Source organism: Aethalodelphis obliquidens, unplaced genomic scaffold (genome assembly GCF_003676395.1).
Source record: "Aethalodelphis obliquidens isolate GAN/ISIS:26980383/991018 unplaced genomic scaffold, ASM367639v1 scaffold124, whole genome shotgun sequence".
Taxonomy (NCBI): Eukaryota; Metazoa; Chordata; class Mammalia; order Artiodactyla; family Delphinidae; genus Aethalodelphis; species Aethalodelphis obliquidens.
Window position 1 is genome coordinate 1,152,073 of NW_020838068.1, and position 22,673 is coordinate 1,174,745.

At 48.0% G+C, this 22,673-nt stretch overlaps 1 protein-coding gene across 4 annotated transcripts in view; it reads right to left on the bottom strand.

Annotated features, from left to right (window-relative positions):
• The window catches only part of VSTM4 (V-set and transmembrane domain containing 4), an 86,326-nt gene that overhangs the window by 49,020 nt on the left and 14,633 nt on the right, over positions 1 to 22,673 (bottom strand). For 3 of the 4 annotated variants that reach the window (XR_003431123.1, XR_003431124.1, XM_027098523.1), the window contains exons 3-4: positions 14,673 to 14,741; positions 7,180 to 7,287 (exon numbers count right to left, since the gene is read on the bottom strand). Coding sequence is in view for 2 of the 4 variants with exons in the window: in XM_027098523.1 (XP_026954324.1) it covers positions 7,180 to 7,287; positions 14,673 to 14,741 (177 nt within the window). In the remaining 2 variants the exon portion in view is untranslated. The remainder of the gene's footprint in view (positions 1 to 7,179; positions 7,288 to 14,672; positions 14,742 to 22,673) is intronic. The other variant, XM_027098524.1, reaches the window with a different exon arrangement.

The window sequence follows — 22,673 nt, forward strand, 5'->3', positions numbered from 1 at the left end:
CACCGCTCACGGGCCTAGCCGCTCTGCAGCATGTGGGATCCTCCCGGACCGGGGCACGAACCCGTGTCCCCTGCATTGGCAGGCGGACTCTCAACCACTGCGCCACCAGGGAAGCCCCAACCATTTCTTTTTAAGATGTCAATATTTGCCTTGGAAATTACATCCTCTACAACAATTTATATTTATGATGAAAAAGTTTAGATGTCAAAAATAAAAAACGTTCAATGATGCAAAAATTTTTTAATGATTTTAGGGGCTATGCAAACAAAAATGTTTGAAGACCACAACTTTGTACTCTAATTCAATCTTCACAATAACTTTGTCATCATACCTATTTTACACTAGAGGACACTGAGGCACAGAGAGGTTAACAGCCTTGCCCAAGGTCACACAGCTAATATTATGGGCTGAGCTGTACCCCCTCCCAAATTTATATGTTGAAGCCCTAAAGGCCAATACCTCAAAATATGACTGCATTTGGAGATAGGGCCTTTAAAGGAGTGAGTAAGTTAAAATGAGGTCATTAGGGTGGGCTGGTGTCCTTATAAGAAGAGATTAGGGATACAGACATGCACAGAGGGAAAACCATGTGAAGACACAGGGAGACAATGGCCACCTACAAGCTTTGCTATGGCAGCCCGAGCAAACTAACACACCTGTGAAGGGACAAAACTGGGCAGCCTGACTCCAGAGCCCTCTTGTAACTACTCCACACCATTCTCAGAGGAACTGGGCGGCTGGTATTAGGGCTCCTACAGATGAAAAAAGTAGTGTCCAGGATAAACAGCTGGTCTCCTATCCCAGGGCTGGAGCAGGGCAGAGTCGGGACTGGGCCCTAGAGAACCCCATGCTCTGACCTGTTTGGGAAAGTCCGGTCCAGGGGCAGTAAGGCGGGTAGCCTGCAGATCAGGAAGCCAGGGAGCAGGAGAGCAGCTGCGGGGCTCCTTAGTAATTGGCCATGGGGGCGGGGGACTAACTCAGAAGGGCCAGGAGCCTGGCGAGGAGAGTCGGTGCCAGGCACAGGCCATGCACCTCGGCCAGCACTTGCCAACTGAAGCTTATGAGGTCTCAGCCCAGTGAATGCAGGGCTGATGTCCCTTTAATGAAGAGGGACAGCCCAGGGGCCAAAAGTGATCCTGGGCACCAAGGGGAAGAATTATGGGCATCTGAGAAATAGACCTTGCCTGGAATCTCCCTTAAATATGCATAGCATAATCACTGCTGATTACATAACTGTGTCACCTGTCTTAGCTAGGGGCTCCCAGAAGCAGAGCCTGTAAGACAGGGATTCAAGTGCAGAGTCTATGTGGGAGGTGATCCTAAGAAACCCACTGGAGAGTGGGGAAGTGAGACCAGGAAGAGAAGAAAAGCAATGAAGGGTAATTCTGGAGCCAGTCTCCACCACAGGCCACAGCCTGGCACCCAGGGCACTTGACCCAAAGGCTCCCGGCTCCACGCAAGGCAACCAACCTGCAGAGAAATGAAAACTCGGGACATGGTGTTCTTTAAGTGGTGACTTGTGGTCTTCAGGACTTTGAGGACTCTAAAAGAAAGGGCTGTTTTTCTCACCTCTTCTGATAGGAAGACATTTGTGAGCACGAGGTCCTGAGCCACCATTCCTCTGCCTTGTAGCCTCGGGCCACGCTGCACCCAGAGGCCACCGCATGGCCAAACCTCCCAGATGACATGTCCAGGCCGGAGGCCATCAATGCCACCTGGGACTGTCCCTGTCACCACTACCCACCCCACTATAGTTAATCTGGGGTGGAGGCAGCCATGCCCCCCATCCTATCACACTCTGTAGCAGTGTTAGGGCCTCTGAGGTACGGCTGACCTTCCCCCTCATTGCCCCCAACTTCATTGCCTGCACCTTCTTCAGAACCCCAGGCCTTGCAGAGACTCTGAGATAGGTCCTGTGGATATTCCTGCTCCATTCACAGAGCACTCTGCACGCACGGTGAGCACAGTGGCATCCCCTGCACAGGGCCCGGTGCATTTGCACGGTGCTCTCCCAGCATCCTCCCGCCCCAGCACAGGCAGGCGCCCTGCAGCCTGGAAAAGCACCATCTGCGTCTCTCTGGAGGGAGGGTCAGGACTGGGATGCCCTCTTCCTACCCCAGCTGTTTCCTCTGCGCAGCAGGGTGCTCCCGCCACGCCAAGCTCAAGGGCCAGCCCCTCCAGGAAGCAGCCCTGCCTTGACTACGTTTCCAGGCCGGCACAGTTACAAGGACAGGTAAAGCCGTCTCCCTCAGTCACCAGGTGGAAAGCGGAGGGGGAGAACCAAGTTTTCTACCTCCTGTTGTCTTGGTACAAAGAGCATTTTTAGGGCCACAGCCGTTCAGTGAAAGCACCAGTGCATAAAGTTCTCTATCTAGAGTCATGCTGTCCTGTATGGTAGTCGTGAGCTAGGGTGGCTATCAAGTACAGGAAATGTAACTGGTCCAGAATATGATGTGCTGGAACTGTGAAATCTTAGGGGCTCAGGATGTGTATTTGGGGCCTGAGAAGACCTGCTGGATTTCAGCCTTCATATGAAAAAAGGAATGTAAAATATCTCTTTCAGAATCTTTATGATGATGCTTGTTGAAATGGTATTTCAGATATATTGGGTTTAATAAAATGGATTAAAATTAATGTCACCTGTTATCTTTTTACTTTTTAAATGTGACTACTAAAAAAAAAAAAATTGTCCAACTATATGCACAGCCCACCTTGCATTTCTACTCGGGACAGTGCACAGGGGGGTTGTATCTGCCCTAGTCGTCGGGAGGGCTGAGCCACCGTCACCATGACTACAATGGAGGGATGCCACCCGGAGAGGTGGAGCACACACAGAAGAAGGTGGCCCCTGGAGCTGCCCAGGCCCAGGACTGGCAGAGTAACTTTTATCCCCATTTCACAGTGAGGACACCTGGGGCTCAGGACATTTATTTGGGGCCTGAGAAGACCTGCTTTACAACTAAAGGAGCTTGAATCCAGGCCCTAGGTCCAGCGCTCTATTCACGAAGCTACTGGGGAGGCTTCCGAGAACCCACTCGGGGAGTCGGGCTCCCTTCTGATGGGGCAGTGGGCCCAGGAGAGCTCATCGAGCCTTCCCACACGCTCTGATGACCAAGCCTGTGTCTCAGAAGTGTTTGGAGGGGAGAGCTAATGCTGGGGTGTCCCAGTGTCCAAGCTTCTCTGATGCCAGGCTGGTGAGCCCTTCATCCTCCCCAAGGTCCCAGGGACACCTTGTCCACAGCCACCCCATTCCGTACCTGGCAGCCTCCTCCCTCCACTAAGCGGGGCTGTGAGTGGGAGGCAGCGCCCCAGCTCTCTCTTTCTTGTACTTCTGGGAGAAAAGATCACAGGCCCTTCGATCCCATCACCACGGGTTAGCAAGCAGAGAGCCAGCATGTGGCAGGCAGATGTAGGTGCCTAGCAAGCCGAGGGGAGCCTGGCTTTGGAGCCAGGGTTTTAGCACCTCGAGTGCAAGCTAAACACAGTCATGACAAACGTGAGAGCCGAGACAAAGGGGCTAGACCCCTCTCCCTCTGGCTGCGTGTGCCTTCAAAGCCGTCCTTTTAAAAGCTCAAACATGGAAGGCTGAGGGATTGTTGGGGCCACACCAAAGCAGCAGGTATGGACTCATTCCGGAAGAAGCAAAGGCCTTTGAAACCAGTGTGCTTGAAAATCCACTAGAGTAACGCCACCAGGATTGGTGCATTCCAGGGTGACTCAGAGCTGCAGAGGCCCTGGGATGAAATTCCGGGCACCCCGGCACTCACAAAGATTAGGGACGGAGACTCACAGCTCAGAGGAAAGTAGAAAGTAAGTCACACGTGGTGCAATTAACTCCAGCTCTATGAACAATGAGCGCCCTAGGAGGACAGGGTGAGGGCAGGGCAGCAGGAAGGTGAGAGAGAAGGGGACTGGCCCTCAGGTCCCCTGGCTTCCAGGATGGGGTGTGTGTGTCTCAGGGGCTCAGCGGGAGATCACAGCAGGAGCAGACAGCTGCTCTGACATCCTCCTTTCAGACAGATCTTGCCGAGCAGGCGGGAGAGCGGGTGCCAGGCTGTCCTCTGCTTCCCACGTGTGTGTGAGGAGCCTGCAAACCTGCGTGCTCTGTGGCTCCCACGCAGGCAGGAGGATGCAGAAGGACCAACAAACACACACTTGCATAGGAAACCCAGAAAATGTCTATATAACAAGGGGGTCTGGGCCTGATTTGATTTTTGTGCATCCAGGGAGCACAGTTTATCTATGAGTTTCATTTCAAGATAGTAATGGGATCATTTCAAAATATTCATTGTAAAGAGAAGCGCTGAGTAGGCTAGAGTGAAAAAGAACTGGTTCTAAGGCCTTGCTACTCAGAGTGAGGCCTCCCATCATCAGGGTGGCACTGCCTGCACTTCTCATTAGAAATGCAGACTGTCAGGCCTGCCCTTACGCTCTGAATCGGAATCTGCATTGGAGCAGGTTCTCAGGTGAGCAGTCTGTTCCTGAAGGTTTGGGCAGTGCTGTTCTAAGCCTCTCAGGTCCAGGTGAGGGCTAACGCCAGGCCTAACATGCACAGTCCTGCCAGGGATACAGGATGCCAGCCTGCGGGCAGCGGTTGTACCAGACGGATGCCAAGCCCCCGAGGAGCTGCGGGAGCCGTGAACTGCTGTCTGGGGAGGACCTAAGCAACAACCGCATTGAAGGCTGAAGGAAAATTCCTCGGCAACGTCAGCCCCCAGATGGCTGAGGTTTTCTTGAACAGAAACACGGAGGCTGAGGATCGGGCTGGGCTTGGGCTCTGCCACTCCCTCGTTTCAGGACTTGATCAAGCTCCCCAGCTGTGTCCTCTGTCAAATGGGAGCAATATGGGCTGTCACTCGGGCTGGTGGTGAGGACTCAAGAGAACGTGGAGGGGCTAGCAAGGGGTCTGGCCCACAGCAGGTGCTCAGGCAAAGCTCTTGACAGCTCACAGGGCTTCAGACGCTGTGCACAGGCACACACGAGGCCATCTGGAGCCCACTCCCGGGGGCACGAGGGCAGCTAAGATCTGGGTTCTCAGTGGCTCTGTGGGAAGCCTGGAGCTTATGTCCCAGTCTGCCTTGTTGGCTTTGGAGGAGAAGGACTTCTCCTGAACTGCCTACGTTACTTTGTTTTCCTGCTCCTCCCCACGGCCTAAGAGGGCCTGCACTCCAGGCAGATTTCTCTATCATGCCCCTGAGCCCAGGCAGAGGTGCCTTTTGAGCAAAACAGGCTTGGAGACTGCCAATGTGGCATGAAAACTCCAACAGCTGGGAACAAAGCAGCTGGGAAACAAAGCCATTTGCCCACCATTTGTTGAGCAGCTGTCATGAGCCGAATTCCAAGGAGAATGGGTCAGATGCACGGTCCCTGTCTTACACACCATCCTCCTGGAGGGAGGCAAATACATCTGCACGTGTGCAACATGTGCCGCGAGCTCATCAAAGCCATCAAGTCTTTGGAACAGGAGAAAAGCTCGGGCACCGTGGATGAGGTATGCGCAGGCGTGGAGGGAGGCTCTCAGAGTGCAGCACAGACACACAGAGCACGGTGCGCAGGGCACGGGCTGTGGAAGAAGGACCTGGCTAGAGCTCTGGCTCTGCCTCCAGTGCTGCATGGCTCTGCACACCCGTCCAGCTCCCCATCCCTTCTCTCCACCCTGCTCGGGCCCTGGAGGCTGACCTCTGTGCACGTCCTCTGGCTTCCAGTCTGGGTGGTAGGACCAAAGGAAAGCAGCCGTGGGACACCTGAGGGCAGGGGGCAGGGAGGGGCTGAGGAAGGTAGGCTCCTGGCTCCCTCCCTGCTGCGGCCTGGTTTGGCATTGCCTGAGTCCCTCTTCTAAGGCTCTTATTGGTGACAATTCTCCCACAGCTGCAGCTCTCAAAAGTTCCAGAAACCTCTTCTCCCCTTGTCCCCTAAGCTCCCCCGGGTGCTGGTCCCTGAATGCCTTTCTCTCCCTCCCTCCCAGATTCCTTTAGCCCTGACTGCCCCTCTGGGGAGAGTCCCCTCTGGCAACTCTGCTCAGTTTCCCTGTTTAATTGTCCCCCTAAGCCATGACCACCAAATGTAATACTTCCCAGCTTTATGACCTTGGGCTAATAGTAATAATTATTATATATAACTATAACCATAGTCATCGTAAATGCAGGACACTTACAAGGAGCTGGAATGGGTAAAGGGTTTTATTTGTGGGGTTTTCTTTTTTTTCAACTTAATCCTCACAACAATCCTGTGAGACTGGTATACTGGTATTTTCCCCATTATTTAGAGGGAGAAGGTGAGGCACGGCAGGTAAGTCATCAGCTGGTAGGTGAAGAGTCGCCATTTGAACCAGAGTTATTCTAATTCCAGAGCCCAGCTCTTACCCAGATCATCTCTGGGAGCTGCAGGGTCCCCATCCGTTTCAGAAATTCTGAAGTCGGGGTGCACAGGGAGGGTATTTCAGAGGAAACAGGAGCTGGTGGAAACGCGACCTGGAGGTTTGGTGAGAGGTGGGAACTAGAGAGAGAAAGCAGGCAGCATTCACAGGGAGATAAGAGTCAGAGTCATGAGAACTGTAATCACTAAGGAAGAAAGAGTAAAGCAAGAAGGGGCTAAGGACAGAACCCAGGGGACAGGGACACCAATAAGAAAGGAGATGGAAGGAAGGGAACACTCAAACTGGACAGGAAGAGAAGGGAAGGGGTGCCTTTCCAGTCCCATCTGCCTGCCAGGCGCAGTGTCAGGTACTGCAATTAAATTATGAACACACAACAACATTCAATCTAAGGAAGGTGGTGTCCATCCCATGTCATTTAATAAATGAGGAAACCAAAGTTCAGAGTGGTTAAGGAACGTGTCAAAAACTCAGTCTTAAGCGGCAGAGCCAGAATCAAACCCAGGGTCATCTGACTCCACAGCCTCTTCTGGGAGGAGGAGAGAGGTAAGGGCCCTCAGAAACCACCGAAGGAAGGGATTTGAGAAAAGGGGGTACTGAAATGATGTCAACAGTGGCCACAGTTGATTTTAGCAGAGGCTAAGGCAGACACATCTCCTCACTCACACTGCTTACCAGTCACAGGTCAATAATCCCCGACTCAGGGTGCATCTTTCAACGAAAGTGATACTTTGCCCGACATCTTCCGCCTGTCTGTGGTTTGGTTGTGCTCCCACGCCACACATGACTCTTATCTGTTCTCTTACCTCTGGATTTCCTCTTGCTAAACACAGACTGCCAGATGATGGTCAGAGTGAAGAGCAGAACGCTGAGAATCCCCACACAGCACACGAGCACAGCGTACACGTAGAGGTCTGGAAGGCAGGGACACGCAGGTGATTGCCGGGACAGGCCACACCACGGGAGACGCTCCAAATAAAAAAACCTTCACACGTTATCAACACTCAACTCAAAATGAACCACAAGCCTAAATGTAAAAGAGAAACCAGAAAACTTCTGGAAAAAACACAGAAGAAAAATCTTTGAGATCTAGGACTAAGCAGAGAACTTTTAGCCTTGACACCAAAAGCACCATCCAGATAAGGAAAACTTGATAAATTAGAAAAATTAGATTTCCTCAAAATTTAAAACTTTGCTCTGTAAATACCCATAGGAAGAATGAGATATCCCGTATATTGGGATAATATCTGTCAGAACAGCCAAAATAAAAACTAGGACAATACCAAATGCTGACAAAGATACAGGTGAGACATTGCTGGTGAGAATGTAAGACGGTGCGGCCACTCTGGAAAAACAGGTTGGCAGCTTCTTAAAAGATACACCTACGACTATCATGCAACTCACCAACTGCTCTCTGGGGCATTTGTCCAGAGAAATGAAAACTTAAGTTCACACGAAAACCTGTACGTGTATGTTTGTAGCAATTTTATTCATAATAACCCAAAACTGGAAACAGCCCAGATGTCCTTCAGCGTGTGAATGGGTAAGCAAACTGTGGTCCATCCACACCATGAAACACTTCTCAGCAACAGAAGGGAATGAACTATTGCACAAAGCATTATATTGAGTGGAAAAAAAAATCCCCCCAAATTACATACTGTATGATTTTATTTATACAACATTTTTGGAACGACAAAATGATAGAAATGGAGAACAGATTAGTGGTTGCCAGGGGTTAAGGAGGGAACAGATGGGAGAAAAATGAGTCTTGCTATCAGGGACCCTTGTAGTGATGGGAATGTTCTGTATCTCGGCTATATCAATGTCAATATCCTGGTTGCAATGTTAAACTACAGTTTTGTAAGATGACACCATTGGGAGAAATTGGATAAAAGGGTACCAACTGGTACAAGGAATCTCTCTGCATTACTTATTAGAAATATATGTTAATCTACAATTATCTCAAAATAAGTTTGTTTTATGTTCCAATGATTCAATCATGTTCATGTGTATCTTAGTTTAAGCTGCTATAACAAAATACCATAGACTGGGTGACTTAGACGACAAACATTTATATCTCACAGTTCTAGAGACTAGGAAGTCCAAGATCAAGGCACTGGCAGGTGCAGTGTCTGGTAAGGACTCTATTCCTGGTTTGGAGACGTCTTCTCTTGGTATCCTCACGTAGAGGAGAACAGAGAGCAAGCAAGCAAGCTCTCAAGGATCCCTTCTTATAAGGACACTAATCCCATTCATGAGGGCTCCACGCTCATTATCTAATCACCTCCCAAAGGCCCTACCTCCTGATACCATCACATTAGGGGTTAGGATTTCAACATATGAATTTTAGGGGACACGAACATTCAGACCATAACAATATACATCCATTTCTTAAACTCCAGGGATCAACTTTGTCACCGATCTGATTGATACGATGCCCAAACTGCTCAGAAAGCAAAAGGGAAGCTAGAATCATTATTTTAATCTTCTATGAAGCAAAAGTCTGCAGATATTTGAACTTAGAAAATGTTTGAACTTAGCAAAAATGTTTCTCTGCTGACAAATTTCTTTAGCCAACAGACATATTCAGTCTGCTCTTAGGTACAAGAAATATAATGATGAACATCCAAAGGTCTTCTCGTCAAGAAATCAGAGGGCTGCATGGTACCTGAACCATAGAAATACGTGTCCAGAACCAGAAACACGCAGAAGAGGGACCCACCCCGGTTGGGGCGGTTGGGAGGGGCTTCCCAGAGGACTGGACCTCTGTGGTGAGTTGTAGTTAAAATAGCACAGACAGTGCAAAAATACAGAGAGAGAATAAAGATAGAGAGAGAAAAAAAGTCATCAGCCATCCATCACTTTGAGTTAACTACTGCTGTACTTTATGATGTATACATATAATTTTTAAATTAAGAGCCTACTGTTTTATATCTTTCTTTTTATTTAAATTTCATTTTCTCATTATGCTCTCTTCAAAAAGTGATTTTAATTTTGAAAACTATGATAAAAGTTTGTGGTATTAATACATCATCATGAGAGACTTAATATCTTATCACTGGCTACTCAAAGTGTTCCGAACGTCCCTATAATAAATGATTCTATGATGAGTATTCACAACCTTAAACCTTAATGAGTCTCTCACACTGTGTTCTCAAGATTAAAGTTCCTAGAAGTGGAATTACTGAGTCAGCAAGAATGCACTCGGGACCTAGAGAAGCAGCTGATTAAGTGCTTAAGCTGAAAAAGCAAGCAGTAAGCCTACTGGGGTGGCTGGCTTCCACGGCGAGCCTGGAGAAGCAGGTAAGGCTATATGGTCAAGGAGAGGGAAGGAGGGGGAATGGGATAGAATCAGACATCTTGGGTTCCCCTGGGAGGCCCGGGGATGTCCCTGCCCCTGGAGTGCCTCCCTTGGTCTCAGGTTCAGCCAGCATATTCACTTAAGCTAGTTAAACTAAGTAGAAAACACAATAGGACAAGGTTGCAGGTGAAGGGAGCACTTGCACTAATATTTAGGGAACACGGCAGGTGGGTGGGAACGAGAAAGAGTGTCCTACAAAGAGAGCAGGAGCCAGGAGCCAGTCACAGGAGCCGAGGAGGACCCAGTGAGAGTTCTAGAAGCCAAGAGAGTAGAATGCTGTAAGAAAGATTCTCTAACAGCATCACGTGCTACTAGAAAACCCCCACTGGGATTTCCCACTAGGAAGCTACTGGAAAAGTCCTGGAGGAAAGCCCTTTCAGTGTGATGGGAGGGACAAAGCCAGGTTACAGGGGTCGAGGAGCTCCATGGGGTATGAGGAGACTACACAGAAATAGAGAAAACTCTCTCCTGTAACTGAGATCAAAACTGCCTTTCTAAATAGATGCCTACGTCTCGGATGTGTGGGTCTTGCAACCTAATACAGTAGAGAACTCTGCAAGTGGTCAGTTACGAGACAGGCTTGGGCCTCCATTTAAACAACATGAAATTCCAAGGGACAGAGCAGAGGTCACAGACTGGGACTCAGGACAGGATACAGGACAGGACAGAACACAGAGAACATAAGGCTAGTCCTGGATTTACACACTGTTGAGCAAACTATTCTGGGAACAGGACTGCAGAGCCATTTCTGGCACCAGCGGCTGGGAAACAATGTGGTCACAGTGCCAGGCAGACAGAACGGGGGCTGGTGGGCGCAGCATCTGCCTCAAAAGGATTCCAGAGATTCGGGCCCCGGGACCAAAAGGCAACAGCGATTTGGCTTCAGTCTTGGGATGGAGAGAAGAACTATCTTCCTAAAGTTTCTGCACTGCTGGAGCGAAGCGACCTAACCCACAAGCTCCCCTCTTCATCAGAACTCTTTCTTTGGTTGCAGGAACCAAAGTGGGAACAAGGTCGCAGCGAGACTCTCCCACGAGTGTCCCCAGAAGCATGCTGCAGACATCTGTGGCCCACTCTCAGGCAGGAGGTGAGGGGCACCAGGAGGCCCACATGATGGTTTCAGATCACAGCCTCCTCAACGCGCACAGAGGGGGCTCGCCACGGGGAGCCGCAGCTGCAGTCATAAAACATCTGGCCTGTCTGGAAGGTTCAGCTACGCTGCCAAGCACACAGGCCCTCCAGTCTGTGGACACCGGCCAGCAGGCACCAGCCGCCCGCACGTGGGTCCCCACAGGCCTAGGATGGATCATGCCTGCTCTATTGTATTCTTGAAGCCACAAGAACATTAAAAAGTGTCACCTTGTAGGAGGAGGAAAAACTCAAGAAGAACACCTGAGTTTCCCTGGATTGGGCAGCAGCCACTACCCCAAGGTGCTGACTTTTTCCTCTGTTCCAATCATTCCTTTGCTGCACAAAGGCAATCTCCCTGCTGTATCTACTCAGAATGCTAAAACCACCACCCCTTTCTCTGAAAACAAAGGTTAAACCCTGAGTCATTTGAGCCGGGGTCACAAACTCCCAACACTCCAGGGATACATTTTGCCAGCAGGCTAGAGCCAAGCTCTGCCCCGGGGACACAGGCAGCCACAGTGCAGCTCCAGACATCGTTCTCAGGCTGGAATACTGGCCCAACGTTGCCCTATCTTCCGTCTTTTCCTTTACCTTTCATGTAAACACCTCTCTAATTATAAATGTGGGCCAGAGGTTTTCAAACTCAGACCCATCCAAACAATGCTTGTCTGGAGGCTGAATCCAAACCTTCAGGTTCAAATTGAACAAAACATCTGCACTTAACCAAATCTGGGTTTAGCTTTTAAAATACCACAGAACACTGAACACTCAAAATAATTCTAAAAATCTTGTTATATTCTCCAAATTCACTTGCAGTTTCGTCTTCTGCCATTGGACTTCCAAAGACATTGCTTCGTTGGACTCAACTGCAAGCCGCCATGCAGAAAGTTATCTCCCTGCTGCCCCCGGCCCGGGGCCTCCCTGAAGCAGATGGTTGGGCCGGCAGGCTGGAGCGATGTGCACGTGGCAGGGAGGCCAAGACAAGGTGCACAACGTCTGCATGCCAGCTCCCACCCTCCCAGAAAGCCAGGCCACACCAGGCAGAGCGGTCCCCGCTCTGCATACCTCTTGCCCGGCAACCCTGAGGCCGGCTGGAGTATTCAGAGCTGCTTTGAAACCCAGTGACCCCAGCATTCCTCAGCACAGGGAAGGAACCCAACTCCCCCCAGACCACTGAATCCAGAAGGTCAATGTCCATCCTCTACATTGCCAGGGCAACGACAAATACCTAGATCACAGTTATGTTGAGAAAACCTCGTACTTCTACTAATTTTTTTATCCAGCCGGTGATAACATCTTGCTCGGGGAGAAATACCTGAGCAATAGCCTTGAAGGATTTTAACTCACTCCCGCGTCTCACCAAGAGGACTGACAATGCTTTTGTGTGTGCTGCAGGCAAACGGCCAGGCCGAGCTAAGCCCCAGGAGGATGGATATCCGTCCCCAAGCCCTGCCGCAGCTCTCCCATCCAGGAACAAAAGGGCAAAGGCCTGGGATCAGGCGCTGGGGAATTTCAACTGTACCCCTGACCTCGCCAACGCTGCGGCTGGGTTAAAAAAGCAAAACCCATAGATGCTGCTGCCGCTGCTGCTGCTGAAATCACAGGGAAAGAGCACTTTGGACACAGCTGCTCTGAGGCAGGATACACAGTGAGAATTCCAATTCAGCCTTCCTAAAGGGACCCAATTCTCTGCGTTGAGAAGACAGTGCATGTTGGCCTACAGATTTTTTGTAGAGTTAGATCGAGAATAACCCTGATATTCTGTAGCTACACATGAATTTAAAAGTATCATTAATTATACAAAGCGTTTTAGAGATGCTGATTGTGCCACAAGGCGTGTGTGGACTTTTAAATGCTACAATCCTGCCAAATATATAAAGTCTGGGGTTTTGTACCATAGCATTTTCAAACAGTTCTTGGATCGCTTGCACCAGAAACACCTCAAGCCCTGATGAAGTGCAAATTCTTTTATCTCTTCCTAAATATAATAATCAGATTCTTGGTAGGGGGTGGGGCAGGGTGGGGGGGCAGCCCAGAGTCTGGGTTACTAACAACCCCCACATGATATCCTTATGCATCTGATGATAAACAGGGCTCCTGCTGTCACATCTGCCAGTGGCCTACCTTAGGGAGCCCCCAGGACATCTCCAGACTCCCACCTCTTCCCAGTGCCTGGGTCATAGGACAGCCTCAGAAATATGGATACATCAATTGCTTTTTCTACTGCTTCACTTTATGAGAAGGAAAGTCACACATCTCTTTGTTAACAAAGGCATTCACTGAATGAGAGACTAAGGGAGGGAATTGGGGATTATTTTACTTGGAGGTCATCAAGTAAAGAAAAAGCCATCTACAAAATGTGCAGAAGAAAAGGCAGGGAATACAAAGAATCACTGTTCAAGTGCAACCCGAGAAATGCAATATTTATGACCTCAAAACGAAACAATCCTAATGGCCTACCTGAGCGACACCTTATGGTTTGCAAACCATGTTCATAATTATGGTTACATTTTTCTAAGACAGAAAGTTCCTCAATCCACTGCTTTTAACTAGCTACTGGAAGACATAGGTATGAATCCAAGTGCTCTCCCCCAAGGGCAAGTTCCTACACCTGTTGAATTAACAAAAGGTGATGGTGAAGGCCCAAGGCACACGTCTCCTTAGATCCTTTTGGCTAGGTCCATACATCATCAAAAAATGCAATGCCTTCACAAGATGTAATCCTTCACAGTTTCTTGATCACATCTTAACATTAATCTGTTGTGTTTTGTTTTTTTTTACTGATCAAAGGTTCTCCCTGAGAACTCACAAAATACATTCTTTCATTGCTTATGGTCATAATCCTCAACCACTTTACAATAACAATTTCTGTGAGTTTTCCATACACTAAGGCCATACACTTTCTCAGCCTCGACACTCTTGACTTTTGGGGCCAGATAATTCTTTGTTGTCAGGGCTGACCTGGGCACTGGAGGATGTGTAGCAGCTTCCTTGGCCTCTACCCAATAGATGCCAGTAGCACCAAAATGCTAGTCGTGGCAACCAAAAATGTATCCAGTCATTGGCAAATGTTCCCTAGAGGGATAAACTCACCTCCGGTTGAGAATCACTGCTCTAAGGCTGCAGTCTGAGTGTACTTCAGAATCACTCGTAGGTCTTGTTAAAACCCAGATTGCTGAGTACCACCCCCTGAGATTCTGATTCCATAAGCAAGGGTAGCACTCAACACAGTGCATTTGTAACAGCCTTCCAAGTGGTGCTAATGCTGATGCGATGCTGATGCTGGTGGTCTGGAACCAGTTTTGGAAAACACCTCCCTAAGGTCATGGCTGCATGCTGGCAACCCATGAAGAGCTTTTAACAAGTTACAACTTAATCAGAATCTCTAGAGATGTGGTGCAGGCATTAGCATTTTTAAAGCTCTCCAGTGATGCTAACATGGGTTGAAAATCAATTGCTTAAGGTTTACAGATGTTTCCAGAATCCCAAACTCCTTAAGAAACCTGAGATAAAATTAGTCACAGTAGATGTAATTTGCATTTTTATATTACTTGAAGATCCCTCCCTCATATCACCTCGGAGCAGAAATTCTGGCACAAAACAAACAACCCCAAAGTATGCAGACTGGAGCTTTCATGTCTGCTTTTTCAACATCTGTGGGCTGATACCACCAGGGATGTCCAACCTACTCCTGAGTAAGTTTAGGGCAAGAAAACCATTTGATATTAGGGGAAAACTAAGAAGTCTATTCCTTTCCTATTATCTAAAAGTGAGGCTGCATCTTATAATAAAGAAATAAGCAATTACCTTCAAAAAATGCCCAGGTCTCTTTCTTTTTCTCAAACGATGAATCTTCAGACGCTTTCAGGGAAGTCACTGTAAGACAAAAAAGAAATGGCATAGCATGAAGTGGAGTAGCTCATGGACCTAGCCCACCTCAGTCCAAAATAATATCATAGGGTATATATGACACTTACATTTATAAAGTAATTTTCATATTTGCAAAAACCACATTTAATTGTCACAACCCACAAGCCAGGGGAAGGTGCAATGACTTACATATAACAAGTAAGAGACCAGAGAGGGGAATTAAGTTGCTGGTACTCAGTCCAGCAGAAGCCTCACTCACCCCATATATTTGCAAAATAAAGAGTTCCCCAGTGGGAATTCCAAGAACCAAAACATTATTTATTTTACCATTTTAGTGGACATCTTTCCAAAATGTAGTGTACTTGCCTGGGTATCCCTAGATAGAGAAGCCTGAGGTCATCTGATGACTCAGGGTCAGTGCTCTGAGCACATTCTCCATGTAAGACAGTCACAGAGCTGCAAGCATCTGATTTTGAGATTATTTTGTCTGCTTTCAGTCAGTGGTTGAGCACTGAATTCACTGTGTCTGCTTTCAATTGTCAGGGAAACAGAATTGAGTTACACTATGTCAAACCTTGAACATCATACTAAAGAGTCTGGAAACATGGGAAGGTTCCACATACAGGGCTAACATAATCGTAGGCAAAAATCAAAAAAATTAACCTGACAGAAAAATGTAAAATGTCAGGGAATGAGAGTATTGCCCAATAGAACTTTCTGAGATGATGAAAATGTTCTGTGTCTGCAAGGCACATACAGCTGCCACTGGCCACATGTTTTTATTGAGCATGTGAAACGTGGCTTATTCACATGGGACTAAGAAACTGAATTTGTAACTGTATTTCATTTTAATTAATTTAAATTTAAATAGCTACATTTGGTCAGTGGCTACCACACTGAAGAGCTCCAGAGAAGAGAATCTCTAAGACCCAAATAACAAGACAAAGGTGGCTAGAATAAAAATTGAATCAATATGAGAGGTAAGGAATATGGCAAAGATGGTCTGGAAATTTATTTACTGCCCCTCCCACAAACTTTTATATTATTATTGTCATGGATACCAATTCTGAATTTTCCATCTTTATTTTTCTCCAGGCCTTGCACTGGGTATTTCCATTGATCTACCACACAGATCACTAATCTTCTCTTCACCTGTGTCTAACCTGCTGTTAAAGCCATCTCTGAAATTTAAGATTTCATTGATGGATTTTTTTCAGTTATAGATCATCCACTTAATTCTTTTTATATATCCTAGCTCTCTGATGAATTTATCCAGCATGTTATCTAATTTTTCAACCATATTTATCACATTATTTTAATGTACATGACTGATATCTTTCACATCTGCATTGCCCATAGGCTTATTTTTATTACCCATTTTTGATTTTGATCTTGTCCCTTGATGTGCCTGATAATTTTTTAATTGAATGCCAGACGTCATATGTGGAAAATCATGTAGATTCGAGATAAAATTTTATTTTCCTCATAGGAAGTTAGAGTAGGGGGATGATCACCTAACCCAATGAGGATATGAACTGTTTAGAAGGTGGGTTTCAGTTTTTATAGGATAGGGTTTCTCTCTGGTTTGCCCTTACTTCAGGGATCCCCAGTAGAAAACCTCAAGTATTTATCATAGCGCTTCCAATTTTCATCTCACTGATAGAACTCTGCTCTATCAGAGGCTCTGCTTGCCTCCTAAACAACCTGATTGTCACTTTCTGCATTACTTTTCTCAACAAGCACTGCGAAAAAACAGCTGAATTTCTTAAAGAGTTAAGCGACTCTGACAATTGGTCTCATTCACTGCTCTTCTCTGCACTCTATCTATATAGTCCTTCAGAGAACAATTAAGATAGCTGAAATACATATGCACACAGACAATTGTGTAATTATGTAATACAAATATACTTATGAAATATAAATATATAATTAGGAAAGCTGAAATACAGATTTTTTTTTCAGCATTTCTAATTGTTCTCAGAAGGAGGGCTCTGTTCTGTGGGAAAGAACCCCTCTCCCAGTAGAACCTAAATTCCTCAAAACCAGAAGCTGGTCTTCTACCTCAGTATCACCATCTTGGGACACACTGCCTGGCAGCTGGTAGGTGCCCAGTAAATAAATGAATGATCTATTTCTTCCTGACGGCCCCTCAAAGGAAGAAATCTGGACATCCAGGAATGAACTCTTAGTGGACATTTGGTCTTGCGTGTGATATTAGACATGTCAGACAATTCATCCATCACCTTTCCTGCTTAATTTACCCCACCCACAGCTCCTGTAATCTGCTCACTGCCAGAGCAACCGAGCAGATTCCCCCATCAAGAATTTAAACTAAGAAACAGAGTACATATGGTGGTTGTAGGCCCTGGGGTTGAAAAAGCCTGTGGACTCTGGGGTGGGCAGCCGTGTTTGGAAAACAGGAAAGCAAACGGAGCTGAGGGCAGAACCTGCAGGAGGAATATGGAGGTGGGAGGATTTGACCTTGATGGTACTCTGGGTACCAAGAGGGTTGACATGTTATTTGCTGACCTTGCATTGCATGAGCTCCATATCCTTCAACCATCCCCACCTCTCTTCTGAATTAGCTTGAATGGGTTTTCATCTTCAACCAATTAAGCCTAGGCTGCGATAACCGCAGAGTCCTAATGAAGACAATAGCGAAATGAGAAAGAAGTGGACCTCTGAGGACCGTAGTTTTCAGGAGATCAGGGATGCCCAGCATGGTCGAGAGCCTTACTACTCCAAGTGTGGTCCACGGGCCAGCAGCATCAGTGTCACCTGGGAGCTTGTCAGAAGTGCAGGACTGTAGGGGACCCAACCCAGATCTACTGGATCAGAATGTGCTTTTAAACCCAGGTTCCCTGGATGAATTATATGCACTTTAAAGTGTGAGATGCACTGATGTACACCGGGTTGAGTTGCCGTTTGCTGGTTATGTAACCTTGGGCAAGTCACTTAACTTCCCACTGCCTGAGTTTCCTCATTTGTTATGCAGAGATGATAATAAGTTCAGGGTGAGTGTGAGAACCAGATGGGTTAATATATGTGAAATACTCAGAACAGTGCCTGAGACCTAGTGAGCCATTTTTATCCACAAGGACCTTAGCTCCATAAGACAGGGATTTGGTCTATTTTATTCACTGCTCTAATTCCCACACCTAAATCCTAGCATGGTCCTCTGCTATCAGTCCTTTGCCTGAGAATGTGAATCTCCAGTTGTCCAAATGGTCCATAAGAAAGAGTTCCCTGACCTTGTGGCTAAACGTCTGCAACTCAGTCGGGCTGCTACCCTTCCAGCAAAGGCAAAGGCCACTGCCTTTGGACCACTTTTGATTCATCTTACATTTTTTCATTTCAGAAGCTGTGGGCCCTTGATTTAGTCCAATTACAATTCCCTTTGCCTTATGTGGGATAGAAGGTAACAAGGTCTCCCCAGTGGAGTTATGGAGATGGGTGTTGAAAGAGCCAACAAGCTGGGATTCAAAGCTAAGGGGGCTCTAAGCAAGGAATTCACGGAGGTTCCTCATTTCTCTCCCGTGCAGCTGTTTTATGGGAAAGTGCAGCAACTCTGTTTGGCATACGATGATCAGTGACACCAGCCATAATCTTATCTGTTGCTACAAGAAAAATTTCTACATGAACTCTGCCAGAGCTTTTGAAATTTTCCCGAGGTTCCACGTAGCTCTCTTGTTTCAGCTGCTGATCCCGTGCTGTCTCAAAATGAATGCGATACATTGTCAAGCCGCACGTCTGCGTCCACAGACCATGGCCAATGCCCTGCTCAAGGTGGACTCTGTCTTGAGCCCAGCCTCTCAGCCAGGAGCTAATGTGGGGGTGGGCAGTGGGCACCCCCTGGGGAAGGTCCATTACTCCAGCTGCTGGGAGCGATGCCAGCCCTGCTTCCCGGGGAGCCTTGCCTCTTCCATCCTTCCTGCATCCAGAGGTCCCGTGAGGGAGGGCGGTACTGGGACCACCTCCTCCCACAGGGTGTGGGGCCTGGGACGAGGGTAGTGCAACTGATCAGAGAAGCAGAAGGAAGCCCAGCTTGGCCTCAGCACCAAACCACTCTTCTCAATACAGCTTTAGCAGAAAGTGGGCATTTTGACTTCTGACTCCCGTGCACATTCATCAATCGGTCTGGGCCACAGTAGAAAAGGAGAGTAAAGGGCGCTCAAAAGCTAAGTCATCAACTGACCTACTGACTGCTTTGTAATTTCCTGGGGACCCCGGCGCCCAGTGTGCAGAGCCTGGCTGACGTTCTTGTGAGGTGGTGGCCCGGATAACTGAGCAGCAGGCCGTCCTGGGTCCCTCCCCAAGAGAGCAGAATCCGATGAAATCTAAGAAGGAGTGGGGTGTGAGAGCCACCACGTCTCGGGCCTCTGGGAAGAACCGGTTGAAAGTGCTGCAGGATCAAACGGTCTGGAAGAACACAGTCCAGAGGCACCGAGACAAAGCGATCCTATCAGCCTCATGTCTGGAGGAAGCAGGTTGGAAAGAAAGAATCTTAGTCAAGTCCCCTTTGCTGGGACCTGAGGGGAAACCATCACTCAGAGAGGTGTGAAAACTGAGACCCTTGATTTCTGACTTGGACAGACCGTCCCACTGACTCCCCCGGGGAGGGCATGTTTCACAGGCTGTGGCAGACCATGTCCCCTGAATTCACGCCAAAGACCCTATGACAATGCCCTCCGGCTGAGGGACCTCCTGTTTCCTTCCTGGTCTCCTGTTCACTGATGATACAGAGCATTTACCTGAGCCTGCGCTGAAGGGCTGACCCCCGTCATCCAGTGAACAGATGGCTCGTGATTTTTAGAGGCCCTGGGAAGGCTCCCCTTCTCCCAGTATTCTTTCCTGCCTGCTCACCTATGCCTCCAGTTCCTTTAACAAAGAATCCTATAATTAAAGGGGCTTACATTGCAACCATGGGTTACACCCAAAGTAGGGTGCACCTTTCTGACACAGAACACCTTCCGGAAGGCAGAGGTTGACGGAGAGGAGTGCAGGGAGGGCCCTGGAACAGACAGAGGAGTGAGGAAGCCGTACGGGGCAGCGGCACGGATGCGGGAAAGTCTGGCCCTGAGTTTGAGAGACACACCTTCACCTTCCTATTTCTACTACCGGTCAGGCTAGGCTGAAGCATTCTCCAGATTGTGTAACTCCTGATGGTAGAGGGTGTTGCCTTCACCGAGCACCTGAAGACCAAGATTTCTAAAACTTTACTGTGGGGGAGAATTACTTAGGCCTCTTGTTAAAATGGGGATTCCCAGGCATGACCCCTGAGCTTCTGGTTCAAGGAATTTGGGGAGGGCCTGAGAACCTGCATGATTAGGGAGCACACAGTCATGGAAATTCTGAGGCTTGAGGTCCCAGGACCCCACGTGGAGAAGCCCTGGCTCACATACCCCTACTACAGACAGCAGTGGGCACCAAGTCCCAAGAGACATGGGAGAGGGGATTCAGGTCTTGAGGGGCCAGATCCTGGGCCTCAATCTCCCATCCAGTCTAGGTTGGGGTCCAGCACTCAGAACTCAACCAATGCTCTTCAATTTAATCCAGGGAAAAGGAGAGTAACAGCAAAACCTAAGGAATAAGCCTATCACATAAGTGTTGTTTACAAAGGACTCCCAAGGGGCCCCTTAATAACATGTCTCAGAGCAGAGGAATACGAGGTGAAGAACACAGCTTTCAAGAAAGTTGTTTTCAAAAAAGCAGACTGTCTATAAGGGCTGATGCGTCTCCCCAAGTGGCCGACTCAAACTTGGAAACTACAGAGAATCTGAGTCAGAGAGACCTTCCTCCAATGATTCTCTAATATTCCACACCCTCTGTCCCTGCTGAACACATTGCCTTAGAACGCATCACTATGCTTTACTCATTTCTCCGGTTCATTGTCCGCCTCCCCCAGCAGAAGGGAAGTTCCACGCGGGCTGGAATTGCATCTGTTTCCACTTCCCAGAATCCTTCTTGGCCCATGACAGGTCCTAGTTACGTTGAGCGCACAAATGAATGGAATGAATACGATGCTGTATTGGTGGATCAAGGTCTCCCAAAGAAAGCTTGGTGCTGGGACAAACTTATATTGTGGAAGGCTGGGAAGAAAGCCCAGGGCAGGGGACCCTGGCCTACCCAGCACCTGCCTTCCCATGGAAGACCTGTCTCAGAAGCAGGGGGAACACACTAGCTCACCAGGCCTTCAGGGCCGACTTCTCTGCAGCGCTCTAACTTTGGAGCTGCATGCTTTGGGTCTGTCGTGATTTACTTTACGGCCTCTGAGTTCTTAGTTTCTAACAGAATGGAAGCCGGAAGCCCAGAAACCTTAAGCATAAGATGATTAATCTCTTTTGAGTTGAAAGGAGAGGGGCACAAGTTTCAGGCCCTGGACCTTGCATGTAGACCTTGCTAATGTGCACCCAGGGGGTGCAGAAAGCTGGAAAGCGGACACAGCCTACCTCAGTCTCCTCAGGCAGCACTCTGCACACATCAGTGGGGAAGGAAAATCCCCAAGGACCAGAAGAGGCTGGGGATGTGAAAGGTGCACAAGGAGAGGCCCTCAAATAAAATAAGAAGGAGCCAACGCTTCCGCTCCGAATTCAAAAATCAATACAGTCAGTTCGCTGGCCCTTCTTATTCAATCATCAGATGGTTTCCCAAGGAAAAAAACTAAATGTAGCTGTGTCCCCACTATTTATAACTGGGTCAGTGTTCTCAAGAAAGGCAACTACAGCCCAGAGAGACACAGAGAACTTCTCTGTTTCTGCTTTCAGAAGTTTGCCTATTGCTTCCTTTTCCCCTTGCCCTTCCAAGACTCAGGCCAAAGGCAGTCTCTCTTGGGGCCTGGACAAAGCCATATATGTGACTAGGACCTCTGAGTGACTTGCACTGATGGAGCAGCTGATGAGAAACGGAAAAGCTCCAGCTTTGTCTATTTTAAGCCACTCTTTCCTTTGCATTCACTCTAAGACAAATTCTAGAAAACAAAGCAAAAAAGCAAACGAAAAACCATGTTAAACAGACTTCCCATTGTGACAAGGCAGTTAGATAAGAACTTCACATTCTGAGACGGAATCAGCTGCAGAATACAAAGGCCATGTGTATGTCCCCACATAGCGGTTAGGAAATACTAAACCTTAGGGCTTGGTAACGGGCCCTCTCCAGACACAACCCCAGGGTAGATCTATATATTACTCTCTTGCTACCACCTTCCACTCCTTGTTGCCATTAATTAAAATGGCATTATACCAAAGAGTTTGGATCACTCATCAGTCCTTCATCTAAAAATTTCGTGACAGAGCCCTTCTGTGTACCATGCACTGTGTCAGGCATGTGGGTGCATTTAAGAAGAATCTGGCAGGGTCCCTGGAGTCCAGGTCCCCGGGCAGGGCCACCACGCCAACCTTTCCTCTTATCCCTGCCCACCTTAGCCCTTACCAATCACAAACATGCATCCAACTCCGCTAAGTTATTTGCAAATCCCTCTTCTCCTTCATCCATACCTTTGCTCCAGCTGTTTCATCTCCTGACATGGCACGGCCCATAGTCGTGACATCCCTCCTCACCCTGTGGTCCCAGCGGAATGCCACATCCTCCAGGTGGCCTTCTCCTATTCCCCAAAGAATGTAACCTTGTCTTCCGCTGACTCCCCCGTACCCGCTTCACCCTCTTGTATGGCCGTTTCATACTCTCTTTCTATTAGCTTTGTCGATAATGTCTACCAAACCTATACCCATATTGACATATGTCTCCTCCTCCAGATTGTGAGGCTGGGGACCCCAGAGGGAGGGGATCAAACCTCCCCACGCATAACTCTCTTTGGGCAAAGCACAGGGACCACAGGCTCATAAACTGGGGCTTCATACATGGTGCTGAGCTTAAATTCCAATCTCTTAAACTCTTCCAAGAACATGGCAGTCGCAAGGAGCGTAGATACAATGAAGAAGT